The 21,517-nt window shown below is 54.3% G+C and overlaps 1 protein-coding gene across 1 annotated transcript in view; it reads right to left on the bottom strand.

The window, feature by feature from the left end:
• DNAH1 (dynein axonemal heavy chain 1) overlaps nucleotides 1-11,170 on the bottom strand; it is a gene marked incomplete at its 5' end in the record, with an annotated part of 81,988 nt that extends 70,818 nt beyond the window's left edge. Inside the window, 10 exon segments of the mRNA XM_084269502.1 lie at nucleotides 932-1,143; nucleotides 1,715-1,872; nucleotides 3,599-3,851; nucleotides 4,371-4,377; nucleotides 4,380-4,543; nucleotides 5,108-5,240; nucleotides 5,697-5,853; nucleotides 6,904-7,078; nucleotides 10,310-10,382; nucleotides 10,958-11,170. Of these exon segments, the coding sequence (XP_084125628.1) occupies nucleotides 932-1,143; nucleotides 1,715-1,872; nucleotides 3,599-3,851; nucleotides 4,371-4,377; nucleotides 4,380-4,543; nucleotides 5,108-5,240; nucleotides 5,697-5,853; nucleotides 6,904-7,078; nucleotides 10,310-10,382; nucleotides 10,958-11,170 (1,545 nt within the window).
• Between the last annotated feature and the right edge of the window lie 10,347 nt (nucleotides 11,171-21,517).

Here is a 21,517-nt window from a genome sequence, read left to right as displayed (position 1 = left end):
GAGCAGTAGCCCTGGACCTGCCTGTGTCGGGGTCCCTCAGAAAACGCTGTGCAGACAGCACGATGAGCAAGGAAAGGACAGACTGTTGTCTTCTCTTGACAAGTGAGGAGAAAGAGAAGCAGCCAAGGGCAGCAGCAGTCTGCAGTGGTTTGGTTTATCAAAATACCACCGAGTGTCACTTGTGCTCCACAGGCAGCTGCTGTTTGTGTGCAATAAAGCCACCTCCGTCACGGGGCGGATGACAGCGCTGCCTGGCTGGAACAGCATGGGACTGAGGAGGAACAGCACATGCCCTGTGCCACTGATTTACTGTGCAACCCCATGTGAGCTGCTCTGTGTGCCTCCCCCAGCCTGCCACGTCTTGCCCCCACTGAAGGGCATGAAGATCTTTGGCAAGAGCTACCACAGAGTCGCCAATTTTTGTCCTAGTCTGTCCACTGGCATTGCAAGCAGAGTAATTTAATTCAGTGCATGAAGAGCCTAGTGTGTAGAGAAGCAGCCCCCACAGGAGTGTTCCAGAAGGAATCAAAGCTCTCAGGCCTCACAGCTGGAGGGATGGGGAAATAAAACAAACAAAAAAAAACCCTAGGAAACTTTTGAGTGCTAACCAGGACTGTTATCTGCATGGAGATGAGGAGGAGGAGGAAAGCAAGGCTGTAACCCTGCCTTGACCAAGTGGCCATGCAGGGCTAAGAGCACAGTCAGCACTGGCTGATGCTAACTAGGGGGCTGTGGCTCTTCCAGCCCATTTCTCCACATCCCAGTAAATCTGACTTGCACATGCAAAGTCTCATCTGCCCCACCCACAACAGCTCCTCTGAAAGCTCCTCTTGTTTCCAGGGAATTGATCTGCAGCTGCTGCATCTGTCTGTCACAAACTGACAGCCCTGCTGCCTGCTCCACGTGTGCTCCCCCCGCTTCCTCCACTCACCTGAGAGAAGGACTGGGTCTGGATCTGCTCAAACTCCTCCAAGCAGAGCTGCCTGGCTACAGTTGTGTCAAACAGAGACATGGTGGCTGCCTTGTTGCACTCAGCCTGCACCTGCTGAAGGAGAAGGATGACTTCTGGCCTGGTCAGGTGTGAGACAAGGCTGAAATCTGTTTGTCGTCCAGCAAAAGGATAGTCTGGGATCCAGACAAGACCTGGTACCAAGAAAAGAACATTAGTGCCTGCAACAATCATCCCAGCTTCTGTTTTAGAGGAAGAGTACAGCTCCCTTGTGGAAAGGACTCTCCCTGGTGCCAAAGCTTGCTGTGTAGCAGTTTCAGCAGATGGCTGGATGAAAGAGAGCCTCTGCTCTGCAGAGAGACTTTCTGCAGCCTCCTGCTAGGGGCTGACAGGCTGGGTTCCTGGCCTTCCTGAGGCTTGGGCTTGTGAAATTTCCATGAGAAAAAAAGATTGGACTTGGGGAATCTTGCCACCAAGGCTTCAAGGCACAGCTGAGTCATCTTATCTGGGAGAGGCCACTTGTGAACCACCTCAAGGCATTCCAACCTTGGGAAGACTGAAGTGCACAAAATGTGACTTCCCCATTTTTTACTGTGGTTGTTTTCCTCTGGTTTGGGGCTCTAAAAGAGCCTGAGCCTTCCTTCACCCCTGAGGCACGCCACAGCAACATGAACCTAAGAGTTTCTACAACACAGGATGAATCCCATCAAAACCAAGAGGTTCTGTGAGCATCCCGAAGCCAAACCACTTCACTGTGCTCCATACCTTTCTCTGGTACTTCCTTCTCCTCTTTGTCTGGCAGGGTGACATAAGAAAACATCTGAGGCTTGGAGGTGACAACTCTGACAAAGTTAATCCAGTTCATGGCACGTTCATAGTCCAATCTCACCTCTTTCTCCAGGCAGCACATGCAGTCTAATACCCTGTTACAAGACATGGAAACCCATGACCCCACAGCTCCATGTCTGGAGCTTTACTGCAAACCCCACCCTTGGCTCCCTCCCTCCTGGATGTGCTGACCCAGAAGCCCACCTCTTGCTGAATGCATTACAAGAGCTGTGCATTCCATGAAGCAGCCAGCAAAGCCATCAGCAGGATGTTAAATGGCAGAGGCCAGTGATGACCCAGGGCTAGGACTGCAGCCTTCCCAAGTGTCTTCTCAGACTGAAGCAAAATCTCCCCTGGGGAGAAGTGTTACAGAGTGTGGGGGAATGACCAAGGACTGAGCAGCTGTGGACCAGGTGGGCTATCCAAGCTGTCCTCCCAACCACCTCCTCCTGCCCAACACCTCTTGCCATCAGTGCCCTCAGCCAGACCACGTGTGTAAGTGCTGAAACCCTGCTCTGTTTGCCCCAGGAAATCATCCTCCCTTTGCCTTGAGCAGGCAGAGCATTTTTCTTTATGCCTGCATTTCTGCTCACAAACACAGACTAATTATGCTCCTACTCTCTGGTTTAGGCTGACAGACCATACAGCCCTTCACACCTTCCTGTCTCTTAGCAGAGCAATCAGTCATGGCTGATTCCCAGCGACACCATCAACGGCTCATGATTCATCAGCCCAGGGACTCTTAAAACGCCTCCCCGATATGAACTGCATCTCAAAGAGACACTGGATTATATCCAGGTGGAGATCTCCTGTTGTTTGCTTCACCCTGTGCAGATCTTCATTTGATTTGTTTTAGCAGCTGTTAATAGGTAGAAGCGTCACCAGCAGACAACCACCAACTCTCTGGAGACAGCTGGTGTTCTGCAGATCAATTCATCGGTGACTTATCTGTTCCCTGAAAGCACAGGGAGGCAGCAAGGTCAGCCATGCCATTTCTGTCCACCCTGCCTGCTGTCATAGGCCACTTCACTGCAGGTGTAAGCACGGCTCAGCAAACCTGCATAGGAAGTACATCATCTTCATCTGGGAAGGCTGACAGATCACCCATCCTGTACATGTGTCCCTGGGGCTCTTGTCCTACCTACTTTCAATGACACCCTGAGCAAAAGGGCAAAGGCCCCAGCTGGAGTCCCGTGTCCAGAGCTGGGGCCACCAATACAAGAAAGATGTGGGACTGTTGAAGAGGGTTCAGAGGAGCCATGAAGATGATCAGAGGACTGGATCAGCTCCCCTACAGAAAGAGGCTGAGGGAGCTGGGCTGGGTCAGCCTGGAGAAGAGAAGGCTGTGGGGGGACCTCATTGCAGCCTTCCAGTCCCTGAAGGGAGCAGAGGAACAGGAGGGGAATCAGCTTGTTAAATAGGTAGAGAATGGCTGGACAAGGGGGATGGATTAAAGCTAAAGAAGTTTAGATTAGATATTAGGGGGAAGATCTTTCCAGAGAGAGTGGTGAGGGGCTGGAACAGGCTGCCCAGAGAGGGGCTGGGTGCCCCATCCCTGGGGGTGTTCAGGGCCAGGTTGGATGGGGCCCTGGGCAACCTTGTGTAGCTCCAGGCCTGGAGGTTGGTGTCCCTGCCTGTGGCAGGGGGTTGGAGCTCTGTGATCCTTGGGGTCCCTTCCAACCCAGGCCATTCTATGATTCTATGACGTGCACAGGCTGGAAGGCAGATGAGATCTGCCCCTGCTTGTTTCATGGGCCTACGAATCCTACAGTGTTTACAAGCCTGAAGGCTGAACCCCCAGGCACGCACTTGATGCTTTACCTCTTCTCCTTCTTCAGCCTGGGAGTTTGCATGGCCAACAGCTCCATCCTCTGCAGGCTCTCCTCACTGATGCTGCTCAGCCCGTCCCTGGGCATGCAGTCCACGTACAGGTGAGAGAGCAGCAGCGCCTGCGTCTTCTTCCGCAAGCTGCTGGCAGAAACCACCCGCTGGGCGAACACCCGGGGATCTTCAGCCAGGAACAGCAGGCAGACCCGTGGCACCCAGTACTGACAGGACAACAGTGGGGCTCTTCCTGGAAAACCAAAACAACACTTACCAGAGTCTACAAGGGAAAACAGAGCTCGGAACGGCCTGCAATGCTGACAAGAGCTTTCTGATGGGCAATGTAATCTTAGTGGAGATGAAAGGGAGGGACCAGACTTGAGGACTGCAAGACAAGGAGCAGGGAATTAGCAGCATCTCCAAACCTTTGAAGAGGAGGGTACTTCATCTTGATCTGCCCACATTCCCCTTCAAAATAGCATTGGCCTAGAAAGACCGTCATTTAACTTTTCATGAAGGCAGCAAAGATAGGAGACAGCTTGAAAAAGAAGGGTTATCTCCAAAGGGAAGGCCTCAAACAGGTTGTCATGTTAAGGTGTGGAGTTCTCTCCCCTGGAGGTTTTCCAGACAGGTTAAATGGGCACGTGCCAAAAGTGATAACAGGGAAAGGAATTAAATGACTTCTTGATGTCCCTCTCATCTCTACCTAGGACCTGTGTGGGTAATCAACCGGCTCTCAGAGTCTATGTCAGGTCCCCAAAGGCCTTACTTGAAACACACCTTCTGGAGTTATTCCTCCATTAAGGATGGGTCTCCCTTCTTCATCCCGTACCAGCCCATTCTCATCTGTTTTATGGACCAAGTAGAGCTCTGTTTCCTTGTCATAATCCAGAACGCCAACATCAATCCACTTGTAGGTCAACTTCTGGCTTTTGGGGTCCTCTGAGAGAATCAAGGATTAAAACCAGGTTAGTCCATTCTCCTAGAGGCTGCAGCAAATGGACTCTCCTGCCCTGAGTGGTGATGCTACAGTCAAACCCACTCACTAGTGGGAATCTCGGTCAATCTCCCATCATTTCTGCTGTGATCAAATAAATAACAAACTCAGGTCTTACAGCTCAGCACCTCCAATGCCCACATCCCTTAACCTACCACAGATTCACTAGCTGGATTTTCACTGCAGCCTGGAGGCAGAACACACTGTGTGCAAGCTAACTTCATTGCCATTACTACTTAGCAATAAAGCAAGATTTCAAGCGTAGTGACTTCCAGGCACAGAAACAGGAGGGCAAAAGGCAGAGGCTACTTTTAAAAAAAGGGTAAACCAGTCAGTCCAGGACAGGACTGACAGTGGTGAGATCCCTGGCCTCTCACTCTGACTGCCTGAGCCTGATCAGAAGGACACACGGCATTCCTGCTGCTCAGAACCTGCAGGCTGCCTCCTGCCCAGCTGGCCTGTGGCTGGTAGCGCTGCCTTGCTCGAGCAGGAACTCATTGAAGCTTTACCATGTCCAAGCACATCATCTGTAGGTAAGAGTGCTTTTCCAGGCACTGGCTTTCTGTTGGGAGATCCCAGCTCCAGTCCCAGCGAGATCCACTCTTCGGGAGTTCGACAGTCATACTCATTGTTGTCAAAGACCTAAAAAGCCAGGACAGGAGTGAAATGAACTCTTACTTCAAGGAGATGGAAACACCAGGCACCAAATTTTGTAGGAGGAAAATTAACATGTAGTTAATGGGCTACAAAATGGAAAACCACCCAGGGGCAAAAGCTGTGCTGCACTCTGATGGGTAACGTCCAGACAGCAGTCTGGAGAACCTCTAGCCCATTCCCAGGGAGCACAGGCCACTGCCTGGGGTGTCTCCTGCAACAATAGTGCTGACTACAGCAGTGGGAAGGAAACACAAGTGACAGTGAGAAGCACCCTTGAGGTCTATTCCTTCTGACAGAAGTTGCTGGCACCCTGCAGAAGGTACTCAGCATCTTGTAGAGATCCTCCAGGGCCCAAACATCGTCTCTGTCGCGTGCTGTATCAATGATGGCTCAGTGTCCTGCCATTCCCAGAAACATCCTGTGCTGTAAGCACACTCTTACCTTTAATGGGAGGTAGAGGGGGAAGATGGGATCTTTCTTCTCCTCAATAGTTGGCATACTGTCAGGATCATGGTGCCTTGGCATCAGCTGATTGGAGTCTATCCCCTCACTGGCCAAGAGCTGTTCAATATCAAAGCTGAGATACAGCTGTCTCTTCCTGTGTTGAAACAGGAGGGGAAATAGTCACTTAATGCACCTAGATGGGCTCCCATGCCTACAACTCCCCTTTGGGATCATGTACCCCTCTCAGCAAGAAAGATTCTGAGCATGCACCACATACAAGTCTACTTCTTCCTTTATGGAATGGAATAGGCCAGTTGGAAGGAACTTCCAACAGTCACATAGTCCAGTTTACAGACTGCACACACGCAGGCTGTACATTGCCAGTGCCCTGGGGGGGCTGGGGTAGAGTTAATTCCTTCCTAGAAGCAGTATAGTGCTGTGCCTGGATTTAGGATGAAACCAATGTTGGTAACTCCTGGATGTTTTGGTTGTTGCTAGGCAATGTTTACACCAAGGCAAGGACTTTTCCCTTCTCACACTGCCCTAGCAAGGAGGCTGGGGGTGCACAAGAAGCTGGGAGGGGATGTGGCCAGGACAGTTGAGCCAGGCTGGCCAGAGGGATATTCCACACCATGCAATGTCATGCTCAGTACAGAAGCTGGAGGAAGCTGGCTGGGGGTTTAGACCGTGGCTTGGAAACTAGCTGGGCATCGGTGGGCTGTGGGTGGTGTGCATCATGTTTTGTATATTCTCTTATCATCACTATTGCTGTTCCCTTCCTTTTCTGTCCTAGGAAACTGCCTTTCTCTCAGCCTACGAGCTGGTTTCTTTGCTTGTTTGTTTCTTCCCTGACTCTCCCCCACTGGGGGGGTGAGTGAGCCAATGGCTGGGTGGTTGTTTTAGCTGCCTGCCGGGTTAAGCCACGACAACACAACATATACAGAAATAGACATTAAAAAAAAAAGATTTAAAAACCCACTATTAAAAAAAAAAATATTGTTTTCTCACATCCCACTGAATTGTCTTGTGCACCCCCTGCCATGCACTTCCCCCCCTTCCTCCCCAACTCTGGAGACCAACTGCCTTGGAGGGCAGTATCTTCCTAAAGATTTTTGACATGTCACATCTTGAAAGCAAAAATCACCACCCTGATCTGCTGTGTCCATTCCATAATGATGTTCCTAGCTCCTCTCTGGTAACTTACCTCTCTACTTCAATCTTCCGAGGGCATTGCCCTGGAAGCCTCTGGAAAGGAATCTGCACTTTTGGCTTAAATGATTGTACTGGGAAATCCGACTTGATGAGGTTCTCAGTGGTTGGTCCAATCAGTTGCATATCCAGGACACTCCCAAAGTCCTCAGGCATCCTGAAGGTTGTGACTAAGAGAAAAGAAACAGATCTGGAACCAGCAGACGTTGCTCTGCTTTACGTTCACACACACAGGAGGACTGTGCCGTCTCCTGGGTGTCTGCAGAAGTCACTTCACCAGATTTGTGAGAGAAATCAAGCAGCCATCAACTGGAAAACAGGAAAAAAAGACCTTTTCTTCCTGCTCCAATACATCATGATGGTTTTCCAGTATCAACATGATGGTGCAGAAGCAGCCTCCTCTGAGAATGACTGTTACGCACCTTACTAGGAGGTAGGGCACTGACCTGGCTCCAAGGAGCTCTGTTCTGTCCCCAGTTACAGACTCTCTACGTGATCATGGGCGAGTTACTGCCTCTAGCACACACCTTCCCTTACTTCAGAGGAGAGTGGGATCCCCTGGGTGCCCTCAGACCCAGAGTCAGTCCCAGCTGCGAGGAACGCGGCTGAGACTGTGATAAAGGGCTCGTGGATATTGTGGGAGAGAACAAGCTGCTCAGGAGACCACAGAATCACAGGATCACAGGGGTTGGAAGGGACCCCCAGAGCCCATGGGGTCCAACCCCCTGCCAAAGCAGCTCCCCAGCTCATATTGCACAGGGCGGCGTCCAGACGGGGCTGGAATCTCTCCAGAGATGGAGACTCCACACCCCCTGGGCAGCCTGTCCCAGGGCTCCCTCACCCTCACTGGGGAAAAGTTCTTCCCCATCTTGCTGTGGAACTACCTATGCTCCAAATTGCAGCCATTGCCCCTTGTCCTGTCCCCACAGACACTGAAAAGGGGCTGCCCATTCCCCCTGCATCCCACGCTTCAGATATTGATAAACATTCATAAGGTCCCCCCTCAGTCTTCTTCTCTCCAGGCTGAACAGCCCCAGCTCACTCAGCCTTTCCTCACAGGGGAGATGCTCCAGGCCCTTCATCATCTCTGTAGCCTCCTCTGGACTCTCTCCAGGAGATCCCTGTCCTTTTTATCCCAGGGAGCCCAGAACTGGACACAACACTCCAGGTGGGGCCTGACCAGGACAGAGCAGAGGGGGAGGATCCCCTCCTGTGACCTGCTGGCCACACTCCTCCTGATGCCCCCAGGATCCCATTGTCTCTCTCAGCCCCCAGGGCACAGTGCTGGCTCGTGGCCACCCTGTCACCCACCAGGACCCCCAGGTCCTTCTCCACAGAGCTCCTCTCCAGCAGGTCACCCCCAGCCTGTACTGATTCCAGTGGTTATTCCTTCCCAGGGGCCAGACTCTCCACTTGCTTTTGTTGAACCCCATCTGGTCTGTCCCTGCCCAGCTCTCCAGCCTGTCCAGGTCTCTCTGGATGGCAGCGCAGTGTCCTGCGTGTCAGCCACTCCTCCCAGCTCTGGATCAGTGGCACTTGCTGAGGGTGGATGCTGTTCCCTCATCAAGGTCATCGATGAAGATATTAAACAAGACTTTATGTGTCCTCCTCAGGACACACCTCCCCTCAGTTTGCACTCGAGCAGCCCTCCCACTCACATCGGCAGCGGTGAGAGAAAACCAGAGTCAGACAGTTAATGATCTCACTGCTCAGCCAAATCTGTTCAGTGGAAACCTGGGCTAAGCCAAAAGTGCACATTCCCAACAACTGCCTGACATGAAACTGTGCCATTTACCCCATCAGTACAACTGTTTATATTGCTAAACAAGCTGCAAATAATAGAACAGCAGCAAACTGGGAATTCCAAGCTTAACCTAAATTAAGTAATTGCATGCAAGCTTTAAAAAGCACCATTCCCCAGGCAGAGCCCAGCCCTGAGCTAAAAATAGGTTCTAGTGGAGCGTGAGCGTTTGGTTTGATGAACTTTCACACTTCACCAAGGAGAAACAAGGATCTGGCTTGTGAGGGGTCCTCCACCCTGCTCCACAGGCTCCTGCTTGCGTCAGGGATGTGACCTCCTGATGTCAAAGGGACTGTGCAGAGCAGCCCATAATGCTGAAGCCAGACAGGGTGCAGGAGGATCAGGTAGGGAAGGTGTCCTTCAAGAGTTCACTCCCCTGCCCTTCTGAACCCCCATCGCTAGGCATGCTACTCCCCTCTCTCAGGAAGGACTCCCAGCCTGAAACAAACACGATCCTAAACATTCCCATCATCCACACCAACATGCACGCTCACAGGAGCCCTGAGGAGTCCCTAAAATGCAGAGGATTTACTACAGCTCCTTCAGCCTCGTGCACCTCTCTTACTTGGGGTCTTTATGGAGCAGCCCTGATTTATATCTGCTGTCAGGGAGCGCAGCTGTCCCCATTTTGTCACTCCATTGTTGCCAACTCCCTGGCACCATCCATTATGGCACTTTGTGCACTATCAACTATTTATGTCAATACTTAGTGTTTCATTTGCATTTCCATCTCCAGCTTGATAGCTTCTTCCCCCTTGAAGGAGCGGCAGATCATAAATAGAGATCTGTCTCCACTTGTTAGGGATGAGTCTAGCCTGTCAAGATTCACTTGAGGATGCAGTCATTTGTCCTCACTCATGAAAATAAATGTCACTTCTGAGCACAGGAAGGTGGTATATATAGTTACCATCTTTCTCCAAGACTAAAATCCTCTCACACACACCTTCTCCCCATCCACTGCCAGCCTATGATCCACAGCCCTGAGAGTGCTCTAGGGGCCAGGACAGTGCTGGCAAACCTTCCAACCACACTCTGCTTCTATATTTGAGCATCCATGATACAGCAAGCTCTTGCAAGCAGGTGGGAGCCCCAGCTCAGTATAAACACCCCTTGCATCTCTGGGAGATCAAGTCACTCTGGGGTACAGCTGGACATGGAGTAAATGAGAGGGGACCATGATTTTTATCTAGATTCTGAATACAGCTCCCTCAGGCAGGTCCTGTTTGCAGGGGAAAGGGGTGTGCTGGCTCCATACCCAGTGATAACACATGGAAATTCAGTGGTCTCATGGCATGAGAGCATGGGAGTGAACTCCTGCACTGCCACCAACCCAAACCCTGAGGGGAGCAGATACACCCAGGAGAAAAGGCAGCGTGGTTTTACCACCCCATCAGATCACTTTGCTCCCCCTTGAAATGAAACTAGCTTTCCCCACAACATTCAAGCAGCTGAGCATCACTCCTGGCACTGGCAGGAGAAGGAAAACAAAGCGCTGACCCAGAGCCATCAGCTTCACTCCCAGCATGGCCAGTACAAGCGACTGTGGGAGCTCCAGCCCTGCTTCCTGCCACCATGTGTGTCCCATCAGTAGTACCCTTACCCTTGGGAGTGTGCTGCTCCAGGTCCACCTGCCTCTGCAAAGCCTGGTACACGCAGGGGCCAGCGCCAGCATCCTGAAACGCAGCACGTGAAGGGTGCATCAGAGGGAACAGAGCAGCCATGGCACACTGGGAGGGGGGGTTACAGCCCTCTGGGAAGGAACACTGCAAGGCCAGCTGTGCCAGACCTTTAGGGTCAACTCAGGTTGTGAGTAACGGTCAGCAAAGCCTCAGAGAGGCACAAACCCTGTGAGCTTCAGCCCAACGTGCTGAGAAGCAGGGGGCTTGTGAGCAGAGCACAGGCTGATGGCTCAAAATGTGGCTTGGGGGCTGATGGGGCAGGTAGTCAGTAGGGTTTTACTTCCAACTGCTGTCACCACCATATGCCTGCTCTGCCATGAGGCCATCCTAAACCCAGGCAACATCATGAGGACAGTGGGAGCGTTGGTCACTAAGGAAGGCAGCACCTCTACAATCAGGAAGAGCCTTGAGGCTTCGCCCTGTATGAGTCACAGTCCTGCACAATGGCCTCTGATCACCATCAGGCCAGGACCTGAAAGGGGTGACACCTCCATTTCTCCATACAAGCTGTACTACAGGTCTTTCTATTGTAAAAGGACAGTGGTGGAAAAAGAGCTCTTTGCACTTACCTCTGAGATGCCAGAGGCTCCTGCAGTGAGGACATCAGCGTAGAACATCTTCTGTCTATGAGCTGAGCATTTTTTTGGCCCCTGGTTGTGGCTGCTGGGAAGCAACAAACTCCTTCCAGGACTGCAGTCCCAGCATGAAGCCCCACTGCTGGTGTCAGGAGGGTTGGGGCTCCTACCCAGAGGCTCTGTCAAATCCTCCTTTGCTTTATCCATGTTCCTAGGAGAGCAATGCTGTGGTGCAATCCTGGGCTTGCTGGAGGGAAGACATCGAGCCTGTTAAACTCTCTGGCACTCCTCCACACCCTCCCACCGTGCTGCATGTGGCTGACTTGCTAAGTGAGTGGGTAACCAGGTAGGTCAGACCCCCTGCTTTGGCACCAAGTGCTGCCTTCATGGCCTGGAGGCCACTGGTCTCACCTGGCTGACTCGATGCCTCACTAACCTCGGGGTAGAAGAGCACTTTGTTACTCCAGATGGGCTTTGGAGAGGGAAGCCAGCAGTAAATGCATGAAAAGCTGCTTTCCTGAAGCAGCAGGGGCTTCCTGGATCTGTGGCAGCATTCAAAAGGCTGCCAGGAGAATCTGAGCAAGCTGGGACTACAACAGAAGTACCCAAATCCCCTAAAAACCATGTCACACTTGACTCCAGCTACAGCCTAGATACCCACACAGCCCCTCCCAGGTGTAAAGCCTGACTCTCTCATCTAAAAAATTCAGGAGGGATGGTTAAGCCTCCACTAGCAAATATTAAACCACAGTCAGCAGGTCCCCTCTCCAGCCTTCTGTGGGGATGTTTTTGCTGGTGATCTCAGCTCACAAATAACTTCGGCTCTTGGGAGACACGAGTCCAGGCACACAGCACAGCCAGGCAGCTCTGCCTTGTAAAACCTCTGCACACTGAGGGGTACTAATTAAGGGCAGCCCTCAGACTGCTGGCATGATGGCAGTGCCACCCATGGTTTTAGGCTTGTCTAAACACAGAGATGACTACAGTAACTAATTAGTTCAGCTAAAGTGACACAAGTCCCTCCAGCCTGCACACACACGTGCTGAGGTAATGATGTACACGTATCTGCAAAGCTTATTCCTATAAACTATGAGTCAAAGCTCTCCACAGCATCCCTCAAGGCTGCTCCCAGTGCAGGAGGGCTTATTGCTGCTCAGTGCTAGACCCAGATTCCACATCCAGCCCGACCTGGCCAACAGTCTGTGTCCTGCGTCTGCCTCACGTGCTTCTGGAGGCCAAGCCCCTGCAACAGGCAGCTCTGTGGGAGTCTTCCAGCATCAGAAACCCCCAGCCTGGTCTTGAGGGCACAGCATAGAATCCCAGACGGGTCTGGGTTGGAAGGGACCCCAAGGATCACAGAGCTCCAACCCCCTGCCACAGGCAGGGACACCAACCTCCAGGCCTGGAGCTACACAAGGTTGCCCAGGGCCCCAGCCAACCTGGCCTTGAACACCCCCAGGGATGGGGCATCCACCCCCTCTCTGGGCAGCCTGTTCCAGCCCCTCACCACTCTCTCTGGAAAGAACTTCCCCCTAATATCTAATTTAACCCTTCCCTCCTCCAGCTTCACTCCATCCCCCTTGTCCTGCCATTATCCACCCTTTTAACAAGCTAATTCCCCTCCTGTTCCTCTGCTCCCTTCAGGGACTGGGAGGCTGCAATGAGGTCCCCCCACAGCCTTCTCTTCTCCAGGCTGAACCAGCCCAGCTCCCTCAGCCTCTCTCCGTAGGGGAGCTGCTCCAGCCCTCTGATCATCTCCGTGGCTCCTCTGACCCCTCTCCAACAGTCCCACATCTTTCTTGTACTGGGGCCCCAGCTCTGGACACAGGACTCCAGCTGGGGCCTCAGGAGGGCAGAGCAGAGAGGGACAATCCCCTCCCTGTCCCTGCTGCCAACCCTCTGCTGATGGACAGCAGGCACAGTACCTGTTGGGAGGTACACCCTGAAATGGAGGTGACAACTCAGGGTCCCTTCCTGCCACGTCCTCTCTGCTCTGCTCCGGAGTGAAGTGAAAACTCTGCTTGCCCTACACTTGATCAGAAAGGGCAGGGTTTTCTACATTTCACCTTGCTATTGTCTCTGGGAGAATGGATCAGGCACACACAGCAGGGAGAGCGTTATGTGCATGCCAGAGATAAGAGGGAATAACTCTGCTTGCTGGTTTATTGCTGCAGGTTCAAACCAGTGCACAGTTTTGAGAGGTTGATTCAAAAAAGAAATCAGATAATAAATCAAGGTTACCACCATGCGAATCCTGTAAGTGAAACAGAGTAAATGAACAGACTGGGGAGCTTGGGAGATGAGATCAATAACAGCCCCTCCCCTTCTCCAAGCTAGAAATTCTCAAATCTTTCTCCTTTCAGCTTCTCTTTGGTGCAGCAACTGGAACCTCGTACCTTGAAGAATGCATTTGCCACGGAGGATTTTGGGTTTATTAGCTATTTTATGCTCTGGCCATATCTATTTTAGCAGCCCAGCAGGACTGATTGGTATCAGCCAAGATCCAAGGATTCCTGATGAATCACCACTGGACTCTCTGGAGCCTGCTGCAGGGGCAGAGGGAAGAGCAGCCAGGCGTTACCGCGGCTCCCCTGGCCTGCCACCTGAGCACCCTCAGCCCGGGCGCAGGGGCAGAGGTGCCACAGCACTTGCCAGAGTCCTAATCCATCCAATTCAGGGAAAGCCAACTCCAGGATGTAAAGTTCATCTGAACCCTTAGTAGGGTGAGCTACTGAGCCCACTCCCCATTTAGCAGGGCTGGCAATTTCTGCCTAGAGCCAAAATACTGTGGCTGCTGCTGCTGCCTGAGCTCCCGTGCTGGGGGAAGCGTGCACCAAGCCTGCCCACAGCTTTGCTCCCCGTGTGCTCACTCACACCTCCTTAAAGTCCTCACTAAGCACTTCTCTCAAAATAAAACCAACCCCTACTCAGTATCCAGCTCAAAACCACCCATCTGTCGCGCTCTTGCAGCTGCACAGAGGTCTGCTGTTTGGAGAGGCCAAAGAACCTCACACCCCACTCCCCAAAATAAAGGACAAAACCCAAAGTTTCCCTGGCAGCCCCTCAGGCAGATGAGTGGAACAGCTTGTCTGAGCATGCTAAAGCTGGTACAGAGATGGGAGAAGTGCTGAGGACAAAGGGAATCCTCCCCTTTTGCCACCCCAGCTGTTGGGATGTGGGCAGGGTTTCCAGTGAGGAGGTGGAAACCAGAGTGGGGTGGGGAGCTCGCTCTGGTGCCAGCCTCCAGCTAGCGTGTGGTTTGGGGCTCCCACCCTGCTCTCAGAACGCTCTAGAAGATGAGAAGAAAGATCCTCTCTCTTTTACTCAGCCTAACTGTTGAGCCAAGGGGCCTACTGCAGAGCAGTTCCCTGTCTCCCAACTCTCAGCCTCCAACTCTTCAATGGTACCTTCCGCCTTCCCGCTCCCTCAAAAACAAGTGGCATACAGACTCCAGGGCTTCCTCCCCATCCTGCATCCAAGGGTGACTCCAGACCTTCACCCCCAGGCAGCAGAGCTCTGTGTGGATTGCTGAGGCTGCCACTGCTTGGGCAAGAGTGGCCCAAGCTTTGAGCCACCTCGGCTAGAGCAGCTGCTGACGGTGTGGAACTGCCACCACTCAAGGACTTCTTGGTTGCTCAAGAGATGCTGAAGAAAAGCAGTGAAACTGCCCTGTTAGTGTCACACGTGGCTGAGGGCAGGAAGCCCACTGCACGCTGTATTCAGAGCCTTCAATCCCTTCCTCCTCGGAGCACTTTCCTTGGGGCCAGAGCCTCCCTTGGCCAAGGTGTGGGGGGAAACCCAAACCACCAAGAGTTCAGCTCAGCTGAGATGTCTTCCTGAAAGCAGATCCTCTGCCCACCCAAATAACGCTCCACCCCCCTGATGCCCCTGTACAGGCAAGAGCATCACCCCGGCTCTACAATGGCAAACATCTGCCTGGCACCAAGCCACCCCAGCTTTAGCTCTACCAAGCTCTGAAAACCTTCTCAGGACCGTCTTGTCTTTGCAGCAGCTCAGTTGCTCTCCCTCACACCCAAAAAGCACGTTTCCTGGATACACCAGGTAGGTTGTCCCAGGCTAGATCCAACAGCACTGCTGACATGTGAGTTACAGCCCCATGTGGCATCACAGCGAAACTATAAGTACATTTCTGGTTAAACCCAGGCTTTACATACCCAAGAGGCCAAACTCCCACGTGTCTTGCTCAAAGTCTGGTAGGAGCTTTCTGATCCGTTCCCTCTATTTGGAGTCTCTGGTCCGGAGCTTTGGCAAAACGGACTCTTTGTCTTTCAAATAAAGTTCAAAATGGCCAAAAATCGCAGCAGGGGGAGGAAAAAAAAAGGGGGGAAATGTACTTGAAGACTAATCTAACCCCTAAGCAGAACTGCAAATTGAATTCTCCTCATTTATCCAACTGCTGCTTGTCAGCAGACAGCCAGAGCCCCACGAACTCCTCCGTGGGCCGGGCGGCAGCGCACGGAAACCCTTCTGTAACGTCGGCCACACGCTATGGGCCCGGACGAGGCGACTGCGGCCTGGACACGCTGCTTCAAGCGTCGCCCTCTACTTCCAACCTCACCTGCTCCGTGAAGGGGCCGAAAGCTGCACCGCGGCCGTGCCCCCCACCCCCCCCCCCCCCGCCCCGCCCAAGGGTGTGCGCGGCCCCAGCGCTGACCTTCCTCCGGGCTGCCAGCCGCGCCACCAGCCCCGGGGACAGCGAGGCCCAGGGCCGGAGGCCTCAGCCCTGCGCCGGGCGCCCCACCGGCGCGGTTCCAGCCGCCTCACGACGGGCACCACCCGCCGCCGTTCGTCTCGCCTGGGCTGCGCGGGGACGGGGCAGCGCCAGGCCCGAGGGCGGCGGCTCCCGGCTCCCCGCTGCCGCCGCGGGACACCCGCTGCAGGCGGCAAGCCGGGCCCGGAGCTCCCAGCGCCCGAATGCGCAGGCGGGGGCCTCGATACAGCCACCCGCTGCCCTGGGCCCCGAGCCCGGCCGAGCGGGCGGTACAACAGCCCCCAACGTCCCGCACCGGACGCCGGCGTCGTTGCTAGAGGAGAAGGGGCGGCCCCAACCATCCCTCCAAGGAGGCGGATCCCCCAACTCACCTCCCGCCCCCGTGGGTGTGAGGCGGCGCCGTCCGTCCCAGGGTGTGAGGCGGCCACCGCAGAGCCCGGGTGCCACCAGGAATCCACCACAGACCCCCCAGAGAGCCCCCAGAGAGCCCCAGTGCCACCACAAAACCACCACAGAGCCCCCAGAGAGCCCCAGTGCCACCACAAAACCACCACAGAGCCCCAGTGCCGCCACAAAACTGCCACAAAACCACCACAAAAACACCACAAAACCACCACAGAGCCCCAGAGAGCCCCCAGAGCCACCACAAAAACACCACAGAGCCCCCAGAGCCACCACAAAACCACCACAAAACCACCACAGAGCCCCCAGAGAGCCCCAGTGCCACCACAAAACCATCACAGAGCCCCCAGAGAGCCCCAGTGCTACCACAAAACCACTACAGAGCCCCAGTGCCACCACAAAACCACCACAGAGCCACCACAGAGCCCCCAGAGAGCCCCAGTGCCACAACAAAGCCACCACAGAGCCCCCAGAGAGCCCCAGTGCCACCACAAAACCACCACAAAACCACCACAGAGCCCCCAGAGCCACCACAAAACCACCACAGAGCCCCAATGCCACCACAAAGCTTCCACTGTCATCCCAGGGCTACCACAGACCTGCCCCAGGACAGCCACAGAGGACATAGACCAGTGCCACAGCACACCACTGCCATAGAGCCATCACAGAACCACCATCTGTGGGCACTGCCACAGACCTGCTGCCACCAAACCACCATCACCAGAGCCACTGCCAGCCCATGCCTTCCAGGGCACTGGCCTCAGGGTGAAGGTGCTTGGTCATCCCACCAAGGAGCTGGCTGCCAACACCCAGTACCTCTGGGGACAGCCCCATTCCCTGTGCAAGGGGAATCACAGACTGCTCCTGTGCCACCTTCCACGCCAGCTGGCTGCCAGCCCCACCAGTGGCTGTCCAGAAAGGACCAGCAGAACCTTTCTTCATCCACCCCAGCCCTAAAAACCTTGTCAGCAGGCAGTTGGCAGGATAAGGGAGCTTGTATGGCTTCTCAGTGCCAGGCTTGTGCACCGAGGGAAGTCTGGAGTGGTCAGATCTAGGTGGTCATGCCAGGTGAGGACAGGTGACTACCACCATGTGCTGCTCTGTGGTGGAGCTGGGGCTCTGTGGTGGCACAGGGGGGCTCTGCCTGCCTTGGAGTACATGCCTGCAGAGAGAAAGGTGGCACTGGGCCCTGCTGGAAGGGGATGGTGGGCACTGGCCAGGCAGTGCCAGCCCCGTGTTGGGGTGGGGAAGAACAGTTTTTGAGGGGAGAGGGAGGAAGCAGAAGAAGGATTTAAGGAGAAAAAAGCTGCCCAAGCAAGAGTGCCAGTGCGGGGAGGGCTTGAAGGGGTGGGGGGGAAGCTGAAGCAGAGCAGGAAGGAGGACCCCACCGGAGGGAAGGGAGGGCAGGGGCGGGCTGGAGGGACGGGGCGGCTCCGCGGAGCCCCGCGGCTGCCCGGCTGCGCTCCCGGGAGAGCCCCGGCCCCGCACCGCAAACCCGGCCCCGCACCGCTGCCCCGGCCCGGAGCTGCGGCTCTCCCTGCGGGCACGGCAGGCTGCCTGAGGGCCGCTGCCGGGCCGGAGGGTCGGGCTCCGGGAGGGGGATGCCGCGGGGAGGCAGCAGAGCCCCGGCGATGGGCCGAGGGCCCGGGAGCTGCGGGTGGAAGAGGCGCTGTGCGAGCCGGGGAGGGGGGGGGGGGGGGGTTGGGCTGGGGGGTGGTGGCTGTGGCAGGCAGAGCCCGGGGGAAGCACCTCAAGGTTCGACAGGCAGAAAGGTCCCTCCCGGCTGCGCTCAACCCCCCGCCGATGCGATCGCCCCACGCAGCCGAGCCGGGGGCTGGGTGCGGATCTGGGCTGCCCCCGGTCCTGCCCAGAGCAGAAGCTGCAGGAAGCCCCCAGGCGCAGCTCCTCCACCACATCACCAGCCTCGCCGCTTCATTTAAGAAAGGAGCACTTGCTGGTTTGCCTTAATTAGGCTTGATGTAATTACAGCTGGAGTTCCCAGGAGTCACATCCCAGATGCTCCCACTGGCTGGGAGCAACGGTGAGCCCCTTTGCCTGGGAAAGAGAGCTGTCTGTTTCACACCAGCATCACCTCCCGGCAGTGGGCTGTGTGTCCCAGCAGGTCTCGCCTGTCCCTGTGCTCAGGTGTGCTTCATTTTTGGCTGGGTTTTCAAAGCTCAACACAGAACACTTAGCTGGGGGATGAAAGCCAAGCTCCACAGGCCTGCCAGGCCAGGGCAGAACGCAGGCAGGTGTGTGAGCCCTGCTCTCCATCCACTTGTTGCCGTGACCGATATATCTCCTGACCTGTGTTGGAAAGGGCCTTTGGGTTCTCCAGAGACTCGGTCTCAGGGGGTGCAGCAGGGTGCAGCAACACCATGTCCTGCTTCCACGAGTGCTCCTTTGGCACAGGATGCCCAGGCAGAGGAGTGCAAGACCTAATCACTTGCAAAAGGCAGGCTCAGGGTGCCAGGGAGAGCAGCTGGCTCAGCTGAGCATCTCCATGCTTATCTCCTACCTGGTCCTTTTCGAGGCCCCAGGTCTGTCTGTGTTTACAGGGGGTGCTGAGGACCCAAGAAAACTGTTCAACAAGGAGTGCCCAAGTCCCTGCTGAAACAGGATGATCCAGGGTTTTATCTAGTGTGAGGTTGTTTTGGGAGAAGACAGGTGCTGATCCCCCTGTCCTGCCAACCAGAGCCCTGGTGTGGTGGCAGCATGAGCTCAGGCACCACCATTCCTAGGGAAGCCTATCACCTGAAGCTGGCTTCTGCTTGAACAGCTTTCTGCCTGTTACAGGAGGAATAAGGAGCTACCAAAAAGCCCCACTTATGCGCCCCTCAGTGAGGATGCGCTGGGTTGTTTTGTTTCACCACTTGCTCTACCCAGCGTGGGTGGTGGGCCCCTTCAGATTTAGCAGTGTTTCCATACCCACCCCACACACATCTTGCCCAAGGTGTAAATGATCCTCAAGGCACACGGCCACTGGAGAATAAGGCTCCAGATTTCTCTGTCTCCACACCTACACGCATTCCCACACACAAGATACAGCATTAATCTAGAGTAAAACACCACATGTTGACGATGCTGACAGCATATTTGATGAGAAACTCCTTAGATCCAACACCAAAATGCAAACCCATGGGAAAGTCATGCAGCAGGGAGAGCCAGGATGTGGTCTGCCTTCTCCTCCAGGGACAGTTTGGCTCTGGCAAGGTGACGTCGAGCCAGATGCACCTTGCACTCCTCCTGCTTTCAACAGCGCTCTCAATGAGCCTTGAGCTCAGAGGAGCAGTTTGGAATGGCCAGCTCCAAATGCCGTGCTTTCCAACCAGAGATTTCTCTGCAGTCTCAAAGAATGAATGAGACTGTGACCCTGATGGAGCTGCACTTCCCTTGGTTAGCTTTGCCCCTCATCTCCACCACCGTGCCACTTCAAATCACCTCCCCAGGGGATGTTCTTTCACACTCAGGATCACACCACCAACCCAGCCAGAAGGCTCTCCCAAGGAATTGCTTCTTCAGGGAGGGTACACAGAGAGCGTGGGGCTGGCCAGAAGCTGGAGGATGACAGTGAGATCTGACAGGCCCAAGCCTGAGCAGGCAGGGGGTGGTGGGGGTGCAGCAGCTCAGCAAACCTGACATCGTGGGCAGAAAAGCTTGCTGTAGGTTTGGGATTTTTTTTTGGGAGGGTTTCTGTGGGGTTGGGTATTTTTTTGTGTGTGTTTTGATTTGGTTTGATTTGGATTTGTGGGTTGGGGTTTTTTTTACTACTTTTACAAAACTGGTTCGGCTAAATTGGCCAGAACACAAGGCTCCCATCCTCTCTGTAGGGCTGTGGGTAGAAAGAGCCTGTCAGCCACCAGGAGGTGGGAGACTTTTCCAAGAACAGCCTATCTGTACCCTAGAAAAGGCACCCTTGATATCAAAGAGGGCTGGGGGCAGAGATACTCCTGAAGATCCCACCCTCAGGTTCCCAAACACCCTGGGGTTAGATCCTTCAATTCCTCAGGAGCCCCAGCCAGGTAAGCAGCACGAGACACGGACAGGTCACCTGTCAGGACACACACAGGGGGCTCAGAGCTCTGTAGCTCTCCCAGCAAGTGTGGTGCAGGCACTTGCCCACCTTCCTAGGAGAAAGCATCAAAATAGAGTCATCAGCCTAACCATCAGCACCCAGGACCATAAAGGCAGATGGCTGTCACCTTGCTCTTGCACACAGGGGGATCATTGATGGCTGGGACACGGGTCATCCTGGGTAAGGGTACCAGGGTCTGCCTGGCGAGGAAGCCAACACACTCAGCCTGTGCATGGAGGATGTAGCCTTAGAGGTGACATTTCCTGGCACTCTTGAGAGATTTCAGAGGTTCGTTATAAACACTCTCCAGGCACTCAAAACACGGCGCTCCAGAGGCTATAGATAGAGCCTGCTCTCTTCTAGGAAATTTGTCACCCGCCCCCGGTGAAAGCGATCTCAGAAGAACCACGAGCCATTTCTGAAGAGCTACGAGCAGTCTCACAGCTCAAGGGATCTCAGAAGAACCACGAGCCATTTCTGAAGAGCTACGAGCAGTCTCACAGCTCAAGGGAGCTCAGAAGAACCACGAGCCATTTCTGAAGAGCTACGAGCAGTCTCACAGCTCAAGGGAGCTCAGAAGAACCACGAGCCATTTCTGAAGAGCTACGAGCAGTCTCACAGCTCAAGGGAGCTCAGAAGAACCACAAGCCATTGCTGAAGAGCTACGAGCAGTCTCACAGCTCAAGGGATCTCAGAAGAACCACGAGCCATTTCTGAAGAGCTACGAGCAGTCTCACAGCTCAAGGGATCTCAGAAGGACCACGAGCCATTTCTGTAGAGCTATGAGCAGTCTCACAGCTCAAAGGATCTCAGAAGGACCACGAGCCATTTCTGAAGAGCTACGAGCAGTCTCACAGCTCAAGGGATCTCAGAAGAACCACGAGCCATTTCTGTAGAGCTACGAGCAGTCTCACAGCTCAAGGGATCTCAGAAGAACCACGAGCCATTTCTGAAGAGCTACGAGCAGTCTCACAGCTCAAGGGATCTCAGAAGGACCACGAGCCATTTCTGAAGAGCTACGAGCAGTCTCACAGCTCAAGGGATCTCAGAAGAACCACGAGCCATTTCGGAAGAACTACGAGCAGTCTCATACCTCAGGTGTTCCCAGACAGCATCCAGGGATCAAGGGCCTTGGCCAATTGTTTGTGTGTGTCCAAGGGAGTTCAGGGGCACACTTTTTAATAGGACCAGGAGAAATGACTTGCCTCCTTTTAGAAGGGCTGGATTTTTTCCCTGAAGCTTCCAAAGGAACATCAAGCTTTTTATGAGAGAGACGGAGGCATCTTGGCTCCCAGCCCTCAGGGTACTTGCTGGGAGGTGTAAGGAGCTCTGGCTCACATCTGGT

Source organism: Gallinula chloropus (assembly GCF_964237585.1).
Source record: "Gallinula chloropus genome assembly, chromosome: 12".
NCBI classification, from domain to species: Eukaryota; Metazoa; Chordata; class Aves; order Gruiformes; family Rallidae; genus Gallinula; species Gallinula chloropus.
This window is presented reverse-complemented; position numbering and strand designations above follow the sequence as displayed.